Raw genomic sequence first — 12,170 nt, 5'->3', positions numbered from 1 at the left:
AATGGCTGTTGAGTTATTTTGAGGAGGCAGAAAATTTACACTGTTATACAAGCTATACACTCACTACTTTACATTGTAGCAAAGTGCAATTTCTTCAGTGTTATCACATGAAAGGATGTAATAAAATATTTACACAAATGTGGAGGGGTGTACTTTTACTTTTGTAAAATACTGTAAATTGATGGCTATAAAATTATTGATGCAATGACTTGTATCTGCCTTTTCTGGTTTAAATAAAATATTTGAAAGAAAATATAATTTTGGATTTAGAACCACTTTAAGACCCCTTTCACACCAGGGCGTTTTGCAGGCGCTATAGCGTTAGAAATAGCGCTTGCAATCCGCCCTAAAAAAGCTTCACCATTGTCCGTATTGTGAAAGCCCTACAGCGGTGCGCTGGCAGGACGTCAGGGAAAAGTTCTGCCAGCAGCTTCTTTGGAGCGGTGCGTTTACTGCTCCTCCACCGCTGCTCCCCATTGAAATCAATGGGGCAGCGCTGTAATACCACCGGCAAAACGCCGCTATTGGGGCGTATTGCCGGTGGTTTTAACCCTTTCTCAGCCACTAGCGGGGGTAAAAGCGCACCGCAAGTGGCCGAAATGCACCGCAAATCCGGTGGTAAAACGCCGCTAAAAATAACAGCGTTTTACCACCCACGCTATGGGCGGTGTGGTGTGAAAGGGGTCTCAAGAGAATGTATAGTGCTTTTTTCCTTAAGCCATTCCTTTACTTTGTTTAGTCAAAACGAACATTTCTTAAATTTGGAATTTATTAACAAGCACATTTGACCTGCCTCAAGTAGCTGTTGCATTCCCAAGAAGCTTGTATGAGGGGGAGAAGTGGCATGAGCAAAACCCCTTTGAAACGGGCTCTCACATTTTCCACATGTAGCAGCCCATTGTTTACAAAACCCAATCAAGCTGGAATTTATATAATCATTACAGTGAGCTATTCCCAATCCAACAACTCAGGCTAAAGTTTCAGTCAGAGCTCTAAAGCTGGCAGTGTCTGCTGGGCTGTCTTTTTAGCCATTCCATAGTGCGTTAGGAATCCTGTAACGTGTAGACTCTGGGTGCTTCATTTGTAAAGGCCATTTCAGCCTTGAAGTCAAAACTCTGTCACCCCTTAAAACATTATTTTGAGGCAATGTATTATGCTTCTCTACCACTGTGGAGGCGACACAACCAAGATTTCATTACTACAAAGTTAGTAATTGCATACCGAGTACCCCGGGTTCTAGAGCTCCCTAGGTATGTGCAAGTATTTCTGGGTTTTAAAGGGTCAAGTACATTTTCTCACTTTATTTAAGCATACAAGTATTACAAAGGTAAATTAAACTGTAAAAAAGGTATTGGATGGATATGAGAAGTGGGCCACAATTATCAATAAGAACTTAAGGAACTGTATTACTGTATCAAAGATGGAAGTGAACGCCTTATACACTGAAGTAGAGAATCAGAAAGTAAGATTTCAAAATCATGAGATACAAAGCAAAAACGATGGAAGTCACTCAACACACTTATAATAATGTCTGTTACACACAAAGCATTTTTTCACTTGTCTTTTATTCAGTAGTTTTTATCCTTTTTTGGCTTTTTTATTTTTTAAGTCCTTTTTCCCCCCCCCTTTTCAGCGCCAGACAAGGCAAGAAGTGAATACAGTCAGGTCGTCATTATAAATGAGAGACCAGGACACAACTCTCAGTAATAGCCTTGTTCCCCCCCCATGCCACCAACCCTGCTGTGGTTAACCCATCTCCCTGTGTGCTTTCTAGCAGTCGGATTTGCACCAGTGCAGGGCAGGATGAGGACAAGCAGGAGTTGGGAGAGGAAGTAGGGAGGGATGGATACCAAGAAAGAGCAAAGTGTAAAGAAAAGAAAGGGGGCTAGAAAAAGAAAAAAAAAAAAGCCATTATGAGAAAAAAATAAAAGTGAATAAAAAAAAAAGTAACAAAGATGACTGACTGTGGAAGGGGAAAAAATGATTACACCATGAACCCAGCCTGATCATTCTCCACCAGAAAGGGCCCCATGGGGTATAGGCTGGCAATGCCATTGACATCACAAAATAAAATAGACAGTTAATCTACATATTAGGCAAGATGGTTAAAAAGAAAAAAAACAAACAAAAAAAAAAGTACAGTAAACCCTGTCGTTAGAAAACGGCAGGAGCAGGGACCACCCCTGCGCAGCTATAAAAAGGACATTTGATGGCACCTTAAACACTGGAAAAGTCAGACGGGGAGGGACTGGCAAAGTTCCCACACTGTCAGAAGTTTTTCTTCGGTTTTGGAACAGGGAATTTACGAATTCTAGGCTTGACTATTGGAACTAGGTGGACTAAGGACTGTCCCACTCAGAAAGGCCAGAACTAATTCACTCGGTCCTGGAATATATACAGGTTATTGGTTGTGGCCACTGCAATGATATTCTCCTTAGGATGCCAGGCTGTGTGCAGGATCTTCTTGTTGAAGTCCAGACTGTCTACCGTAATCTCATCCTTCTTTCGCTTGCCGCTGGCACACACTTTGCGTGGCTTCAGCACCATGCGTGGCTTGCTGTTTTCCCGCGAGGCTTCCAGAGTAATGTCGCGCTTGGTATTGCGGTCAAACATTCGGAAAAAGTTGTTGTAGGACCCGGTCATAACAACACTGCAGATGAAAAGTAATAGTTTAAAAAACACTTATACACCACTCCAGGTCAGTCCACCCAACTTAAAGTGGATGTAAACCCACTCATCATTTCTAAATTACTTCCATGGTGCTGCTCTATAGGGATATACATGCCTCCTGCATGTATCCTTAACTGTCTCCCCTTTAGCTGTTTGGAGCCCTATAATATTCTGTGGGCAGGTCTGTTGTCCAGGGCTACATGGGTGGAGCCATGATGTCAGACTCCTCGCCCACATCTACACTCCCCTTGGCCAGGCATCTACACTGAACTTCTGCTGGTCTCGTGGATTATGCCCCATGATCACTAACATCCAGTCAAAACTCAGGAAAGTCACTTCAGCATGCCCAATTCATGCTCAGGTGTGGAGCAGCCAATCCTGGGAGAGCTGGAGAAGGGGGGGGGGGGGGGGGGATTGTGAAGTACACAGAATGCCTCTCACACCTGTGCATGAGATAAGGAAATTACCTATCCCTTACAGGAAGGGGGAAGAAACAGACACCCATTTCTCTGTTTTTATCTTACTGAATAAAGATAAGAGGTTTGCTCAGAGCTGAATTAACGCTTTGTGGCAAGACAGGGCACAGATGAAATGACATCCTCTGTTGTAAGAGATACGAGTCTGATTAGATGAGTCAGTCCACTGTAAGCCCCAGGAATAGTTAGGTGTGGGTCCAGCTTCCAACCGCAGAACTTTAGAAAGCAAATATGGATGACTGCACGCTGATGCCCATAAAACAGCAACCATTTTTTGTAAATGTTTAAAACATCCACAACATCACAGCAATACACAATAAGAGAAAGGGTTTAAGGGTTTCATTCCAAGGAGGCGAATAATCATTGAGTTTTACAGGCATCAGTGTGCAGTTATCCATATTTGATTTTTTGTAGTAGTTTAACACACCTAGTCCACACCAAAAAAGAAAGTCTTACTATTGGGTCTCTAAACATTTGTAAAAAGTTAGTCCTTTCTTCTCTTTTTTTGAAGGATTTAGATGCAATCAGAAAGGGAAAGAAAGTTCAGCTATGAACTGCCTACATATTTAGACATTTCGTTCTTGGCATGCACAGGAGCTTAATTATAAAGAAAAAAAAAAAAAAAAAAAGATAAGATGTTCCCCAGAGCAAAACAAATACAGTTCGTTCAGGTGACCCAATTGCTTCCTACTAAACCATGTAGCGTTAAAGTGATCACCTAAATTACCAGCCTCCACATGGACAGGACTGGCCATTTACCCAACCTGCTGCTGTTGTCCCAGAGGAAATCTTAAGTAAAGGAGAAGTACGGACAAAGCACTTTTGGGCCTACTTCTCCTGTGGGTCACAGAAGTGCACTTAGTTCTGCTCCTGCGACCCATATTTAGCCAACAGCAGGCTAATGTCCACTATCAGCTGACATCATCCAGCCAGTCCAGATGCTAAAGGGATTCTGACTTTAATGTTGGGATCCACCACGATCACATGCCTGGACTAACAGCGGTGGCTCAGCCTCTCAGCATGCTGCTGAGAGCTTTAACCAGCTGCTCTCACCCCTCCACAGTCTGGTGTTAAAGTGATCGCTGGAGGAGCAGAGTAGAGAGGCAGTGCTCGACAGTCACTGAAGATCGAAAACGGCAATCAGTGGTTGGTCTTTGATCGCTCAGTTCTCACACTTAAAGCTGGTCGGGGAACACCTAGGCGAGCACGATTGTATCTCTTTTTTAAATTCCACACTTCTTTTAAAATATTTTCACCTTCCAAATAACTGCACTGGGCAATGTTCCTCCCATGGCTTCCCAATTGACAGTGCTTGGGCCTGGGGACTGGTTTAGACAATGATCAGTTCATTGTCCTTGGGGACTATGTAGATATGCCTCACGTCAATCTATTGGTTAGAAGTTATTCACTTCCAGGTAGTAGTATAAAAAAGACCCTAGCTTGGGGAACTGCTAGGTCAAGAAAATACAAGGTACACCGTCACAAAACTTACTTGTCAGGTCCATTCCAGCAGCACTCAAACTTGTCGAAGATGCAGTCATTTTCATATAAGGAGCACAATTTACTCCTGAGGTATTCATGTACCTGTGGAAGAGACACAGCCGCATCACTAATCGTAATGTATACATATTTATTCTAGATTACAGATCATTCTCAATATCAAATGTCCAAGTTAGAGCTCATATTTTGATACCCCAATCTCCAAGTTTCATTACTTGACAGATCTTCGTGACTGATCCAAAAAAATTCTGGAAGCCAAAACACACACACAAAAAAAAACCAAAAAAAAAAAAACACAAACGAAACCATTTTTATCCACAGCAACCAAGTTTTACACTCTCACTGTTCCACCACGCACTACATAAATAGCTGCCAACTGCTTGTAATGGACACAAACCACATTTTCTTTAATCTGAGTTAATCTGGGCAGTCCTGTAGCCCAGGTCCCATCCAAACTACCTGATATGTTTCCACGGGACGGCTTTCCATGTTTAGGTCCCAGATTTTGACGGACAAGTAATCCCTGGTCATCATATATCGGCCATTGTGGCTGAACTTCACATCTGATATGGAAGAGATGATCTCTGAGAAGAATGACCTATTGCTGGGATCTTCTGGTTCCTCAAACACTGGGGGGATAAAAAAAAAAGTAAATTAAATAGTTCAAACACAGTACAATGCAAACTAAAGTGGAACTTTAGTCAAAAAATGTAAATCTAGCTAGACCACTTCAAGCTGGCCCCTTTTGCATGTATGTAAATATAAAAATGTCAGTTATAGATCATCTGATAGGATAAAACTAGTAAAGTAATATCTTAAATCAGGGTTGCACCGATACTGGCATTGGTGCCGTTGCCAAGCATTTGCATGAGTATCGGTACGCAAGCAAATGCTCCGATACATGAAATCAATACTTTTAGGCTCAGTTTTTTCAGCAGTCAGCGGGATTCCCCCACGAACAGCTGAAACGAAGCAAAAAAAAAAAAAAAAAATAAAAAAAAAAAAAAAAAAAAGGCATCAGTTAAGGAGCAGGGCTGTCACGTCCATAACAACCGATCACTAATTCAGCTGTCAGTGAGGTTTCCCTGTTGACAACTGAAGTGTAAACGAAGTCCCAGCAATTAGAGTTGTCAAACAAAAAAAAACAAAAAAAAACAGCTGGGCAATGTTTATCAACTTTCTGAAACCGAAAGTTAAAAAGAAACAATTGTTTATTCTAATCTTTTTCGGTTCATTCATCTACAGATGAAAGGGATGAACTTTGATCTGCACATGAAGTCAGTTTAAAGCAACCTGTCAATTAAAAAAAATATATATTTTTTAACCCTTGGCGCAAGCTACCACCGACCCTTTAAGGGGTTTGCTATGTCGAAAGGTGGGGTGGGGCTTATGGCCACTGTGATTGGCTGTCACATAATCTGAAAAATCCCAATTGCAAATGGCGATCAGGGACTTTTCTTAAGCCGCCAGGAGCAAAGCGCACGCTCCCAGCACATCACTGTCGGCACCAATGCCCTCAAATGTGTGGCTGTGTGGCCGCTTGCCGCACAAGGCACAGCTGCCGAAAGATTGCATATTTGCCTCTGCTCGGTGCAAAGAGGTTAAATGTTCCTGTTTAACCCCTTATAAACCCTTACTTTACTCTAATCATTCTTAAAGAGGAAGTAAAGTCTTCCCTTTTTAATTGTACCTACAGGTAAGCCTATAATAAGACTTATCTGTAGGTACTGTAAATATCCCCTAATCCAGGGGTTGACAAATTTGCTTGGAATCTAGGAGCCAGCTAAAAAAGTTAGGAGTCAGGTCCATGACAGCGATCTGGACCTGTCCCTGGCCTGACATGGAGACGAGTGAGGGGAAGATAGCCCCCAGCCCCCCACATATGAGATCACCTCTCATTGGACACACCGCTCGAGTGCTAAATGGCCGCTGTGATTGGCCATTTAGCATGATCTGTGATTGGCTGAATCCAAGGGACACGGCCAACACAGAACTTCCCCGATGCGCGCCCATGGCGGCGTGCAGAGGGGAAGTAAACAGGAGGACGTCCAGGGATGCCCTCCCGGCAATTGGTGTCTGCGCTGTAGACATATTTCATCTACAGCGTGGACACAAAGTGGTTAACAAAAGAATGTGACTTCTTTTATTTCCGCCATATTCCCGCTTATTTACTGCCATATCCCCGCTAAGGGTTCGATCAGGTCCGCCTGAAAAACTGACAGGTGAACCTGATCAGCCCTTGTGAAAGGGGCCAAGCAGATAGGATTACAAATAATATTTTTTTTTCCTTAATTAAAAAATAAATAAAAGCCATTATGAAATATAAATAGATCTATCTATCTACCAGCCACCACACTACACTCATCGTTGGGCAAAAGACGCCAGATAACGCCAGCAATCACTCCCTTCTCTTCGGGAAGGAAATGGGCGGGCAGTGAAAAACGGGCAGGGCTTTGAAGCTCGATTAGCATTATTGGATGGGTTGTAATTTCAACATCCACCACAAGATGGTGCCAGACTACGGAAAGACTTTAGAAGGCCGCAAAGCCGCGGCCTCCATTACTGGCTGGCGCGGCCCGATGCAATCGCACGGCGGAGTTCGGGGTCCACACGGAGACAGGATACCCCAGCTGTGTTGCCCCAGGCGCCAGGACGCGAATTCTAGTCACAAATGCGACCTGGCGCCCGGGGTTTGTCAAGCCCTGCCCTAATCTTTCACCATTCAGGAGATATTTACTCTATACGCCGCCATTGGCGCATGCGCACTGAAGGAACGACTGATCTTGCTCTTTCTTCAGGGCCCTGTGCCGTGCGAGAGCGACGCCCTCACGGCTCTGGCCAATCACAGCACCGGAGCCCGGGAAAATGTAAGCCAGATCAGCGGTGTGCGGGTGCCGCAAGAGCTTCGTTCTATATTAGGTAGGTTATATGCGATGCATACTAGCTCATTATGACTTTGTCTTCGTTTTTTTACCGTTAAGGTGTGCCGATATTCTATACATTGAAAAAGAAAAATTTACACTTTTTTAATCACTGTTATTGCCGTCACAAGGAATTTAAACACTCCATGTGACAGTAATAGGCAGTTACAGGTACTCTTTATGGAGGAATCAGGGGCATTTTTGAATACTTTATAATGGCGCCTTTAACATGCCAGTAATTTGGGAAGCAAGGTCATGACATCGCTTCTGGGTCACTAGAGCCGAGACCTTAACGAAGCATCGGCTTTGTTCGGGTCTTCGGCCAGCCAACAGACGCACTGGCTGGTTGCCCGGGCCTCCCAGTGGGAGGAAAGAGCCCGGGCGAGCGGTGGAAGGGGGTAGAATACTAGTGCTGTGGTGTTAACAGGGCACTTGGAGGACAATTTTTTTGTGCCCTTGTAGGACACATGCAGAAAAAACGGATGTATCTGCACATGGTGTGAAAGAAGCATAAAAGCTTTGAAGACAATACCCAGGAAAGTTTTTTTTTTTTTTACTTAAAAAAAAAAAAAAAAAAAAAAATATGCTAAATTAAAGTGAAGGTCTCATCAACACAAGACTTATTTTCTAAGGCTCTATTCACATTTGGTGTTTTGAGATCTTGGGCAGAATCGCTGTACAATCACACTACAAATCATAAAACGCATGTTTGGGTGCCATTTTCAATGACACCTAAACAGTGCTGTTTTGCTGCGACTGTGGTGCTGCAACCAAAGCAAATTGCATTGTGTGAAGTTCCTGCTTTTTTTTGGAATATGCGCTTCATGGGATTTGCTGCAATTTATCATGCGTCAAGACTGCAGTGTTTAGGAGTCATTGAAAACAAATGCCACCCAAACAAGCATGCTGTATTTTGTCAGCATTGCAGTGCTATTTGGAATTGCAGCAATTCTAAAAGTCACTCAAGCTACCAAATGCTTGGAATTAAAGGGGTTGTAAATCTTTGTGTTTTTTCACCTTAATGTATCCTATGCATTAAGGTGAAAAAACACCTGCCAGTGACTGCCCCCCAGCTTTACTTACCTGAGCCCCGAAACTTCACAAACCAGGAACGCGCGCTGTCACTGCCTGGGATTCTCAGCTGCTTTTGAATGCATAGATTGATAGCAGCACAGCCATTGGCTCCCGCTGCTATCAATCATATCCAATGACGCGGGCGCCAGGGCAGAGTCATACATTAAGCGGCTATGGATGCCGAATGCTGGACTAAGGAGCGCGCCTGTAAAGTAACCCCCCCTCAGGGAAGCGCTTCACCTAGGGAGTTATCCGATGTGGGGAGGAGCCGCGAGAGCAGCCGGGGGACCCCAGAAGCACAGGTCCGGGGACACAAAACAAGCTGCACAGTGGAAGTATATGTTTTTTATTTTAAATTAAAAAAACCCTTACAAATCAATTTAAGTTCTCTGCCAGCAGCCTAGACCATTTAGTCATCTGCTCTATGCTGAAGGGAGGGGTGGGTGGATGGAAGGATCAGCCAATATATACCAGAATTCTTCCCTTCAGCTGAGATTGTGTTTAAATACCTGGCTGCTGAAGAGAACTTTGCAAGACAGAACTTTCATCGGCTGCTCTGGCTCACACAAAAACAAAGAAGGTAGGTGGAAATAGCAGGGAATCAGCATGACAACCACATCTGAAGGACAACTGTACACATTAAGTGTTAAGGCACTCTTAGTTGACCGTCCAATCAATATTTGATTACATGGACTGGGCAGGATTGAGATCTTAATGTTAATGATATGTATTTTAAAGCGGTATTAACCCCCCCCCCCCAAAAAAGTATAATATATTGCAGCTCCTCAATTAGATGTTGTGTCTGCATTCGTTTTTATTCCGCTCCATTTCCACCTGGTGATCTGGCCAGTAACATACCTCCTGTATTAGAGCACCTCCACTCTGCATGAAGTAGCACAGGGGGCACCTTTGCACAGCAGCCCAGTCAGTTGGGGAGGGGGCATATTAGATGTCCTAGCAGATTCAGACATGATAAAAAAAATTGTAGCCACACTCTGGTAAATGGTTTGCCTCATCTCTGCTAGATCTGCAAGAGAGCTTGTTCCCAGACTTGTGACTTAGTGGACAGATCACCAGATAAAAATAGAAGACTAAAAAATAATGTAGCCATCACATCCAAGAATCGGTAAACTGCAATATAAAAAAGGTGGTTTACTTTTGGGTTCAGGGCCCCTTTCACACAAAAGCGGACAGATCGGGTCTGTCTGTTTTTAAAGGAGGATCCATCCATTGCCCGCTATGGAGCTGTGGGTGTCAGACATGTCCGTAGACACCCGCCGATGTCCGATCTAACAAAAAACAGATGGATGGGGGATCCGTTCCCCATCCATCTGGCAGATCGGATAGCAGTCAGGTGTAAACTGAAAGAGGGGTCCGTTCACATCTGAACCCCCTATAGAGGACAGGGAGCTGTGCGTGTCCACTCTACATAAGTGCAGCGGACAAGCCATCCGCCTGCTCAGCGGACAGAATCCCCACTGAGCAGGTGGAGTCTGCCCCATGTCAAGCTGTTCTCCCTGTTCACTTATGACATGAAAAAGGGTGAAGTGAACTCCCATGTTCTTGAAGAACACACTTTGGCCTCAGTCACACCCATAACGTAAATTCAAAATAAATAAATAAATAAATCACATTTTTATGCTGGTCAATGGATCTTTTTCCTGTGTCATTTCATTACTTTCCACTTGTGCTTCTTTTGTGCGCATTTATATGTGTTTATGTACATTGCAGTGCGGAAAAATGCAGACACAAAGCATATTTTTTCACAACAAATGACACTAGCATTTGTGGTGTTAGCAGGGCACAATTGTTTGTGTGTCCTTGCAGATACCTGCAGATTTCTACTGTCAAAAAATGCAGGTCTATGCACATAGTTTTATCATCCCCTAGAACATGACAGTATATGACTTACATTTAGAATGGCGATCACACAGTGCAGACTCTCGCATGTCACACAGACGGATGGTGCCTTTGCTGCTGCTGTATACAAAAGTATTGCAATGATGTGGGTGGAATTCTGCTGCTGTGATCACCTCTGTCAGCTCTTCCATGTTGGCAGGTTTAATATCTACGATGTCTGGTAGTGGGTAGGTGAAGGAAACTCATTATAAAATTTCACTTCCCAGAACAGAGATAAAAACAAAAATGTAACCAACCGCAGGGATTACACAAGTGCAGGAAGGAAATCACCAGTCCTCAGCAATGCAGACATGGAATTAAAATAGAAGTATTGTAGATGCCCCCTTTGTTATTCTCAGTCATAGGTACGTCACTCTTACAAAGCTCAATTCAGATAAGCTGAAGGTATACAAATCAATTCCAATGTGTGAAACAGATGTGTATGAAAAGGTATCCTGAGTGTACAAGTGAAAACCAAAGAATCCAGCATTACTGTATTAGTAAATCAATCATGCATTAACCAACAAGCCTTTCATAGTCCCATTGGTAAAAAAACAAAAACACAATATTAAGATATTAAATATGGTTCTTTGCTAACTTCAGGCAAAGTGAAACAGCCTTTTTCTAGCTCACTGCCCAACATGCCTATACACACCTATATCCAACTTGACCTCCAGAAGGTTTAACCCTATTCCTGACCAGGCCATTTTTTGCTATTCCGCACTGCACTACTTTGATTAGTAAATGGCTCGGTCATGCAACACTGTGCCCAAACTATGTTTATATAATTTTTTCACACAAATCGAGCCTTCTTTTGGTGGTATGCGATCACCAAATTTATATTTTCTACTTTGTTATAAAACGTCCAATAAAATCTAATTTCTTCAAAAAAAAATTAGGCCACAGTGTATTCTGCTAGATGTCTTTGGAAAAAAATCCCAATAAGTGTATATTAATTGGTTTCTGTGAAAATTTTAGTGTCTACAAACTATGGTATATATTTTTGAAAAGCGATCAATCCTAATGTACAAATACCCATCAAATGACCCCTTTTGGAAAGTAGACAGTCTAAGGTATTTAATAACAGGCATGGTGAGTTTAAGTAAATTTGTCAAGTTTTTGGAAAATGAAGAAACATTTTACTCACAATTTTTTTTTATATACAAATTGTCACCAGTGCAGAGTGTTGTCATATCACTAGTGTGGCAGGGATACTAACTGGTGGCAGTATTATAAAAAAATAAAAATATTTATTTTTATATATCCTGTCAGAGTAGTTCAGTGTGACCAAAGTGACTACTACACTGGAGGAGAGATCAGAATTTTTTTTATTTCACACTTTGATTGTTCTTATAGCGATGATCACTAACAGCAATGGCTTGAACTGTCATGAATGGGTTTCACATTCTTAACAGCTGTAATTGACCCACAGCTTTCAAAAATGGTACAGGGTGCTGGCGAACCCAGCACCCTGTACCATGTGATAGCTGTGGGCCAACCACAGCATCAGAACACTAAGCAAAGCTGTAATGAAAGAAAGCCATAACAGTTGCGTTTACATTGTGATCACATAGCAATCTCGCAATAGCTGGGCTGCTCAAAGCGGCCAGGTACCGGGCACTGAAATTTG

The 12,170-nt window shown here is 42.8% G+C and overlaps 1 protein-coding gene across 2 annotated transcripts in view; it reads right to left on the bottom strand.

The window, feature by feature from the left end:
• Window positions 1-1,281: 1,281 nt before the first annotated feature.
• PPP2R2A (protein phosphatase 2 regulatory subunit Balpha) overlaps window positions 1,282-12,170 on the bottom strand; it is a 65,987-nt gene continuing 55,098 nt past the window's right edge. For both annotated transcript variants that reach the window (XM_077469762.1, XM_077469761.1), the window contains exons 7-10: window positions 10,554-10,718; window positions 5,106-5,275; window positions 4,639-4,730; window positions 1,282-2,650 (exon numbers count right to left, since the gene is read on the bottom strand). In XM_077469762.1, the coding sequence (XP_077325888.1) occupies window positions 2,371-2,650; window positions 4,639-4,730; window positions 5,106-5,275; window positions 10,554-10,718 (707 nt within the window). In that variant the 3' untranslated portion in view covers window positions 1,282-2,370. The remainder of the gene's footprint in view (window positions 2,651-4,638; window positions 4,731-5,105; window positions 5,276-10,553; window positions 10,719-12,170) is intronic.

This window comes from Lithobates pipiens, unplaced genomic scaffold, assembly GCF_037356315.1.
Source record: "Lithobates pipiens isolate NorthernLeopardFrog02 unplaced genomic scaffold, aLitPip1_a1.2 Scaffold_8, whole genome shotgun sequence".
NCBI lineage: Eukaryota > Metazoa > Chordata > Amphibia > Anura > Ranidae > Lithobates > Lithobates pipiens.
The sequence above is the reverse complement of the archived record's forward strand: the minus strand, read 5'-3'. Positions and strand labels throughout refer to the sequence as shown.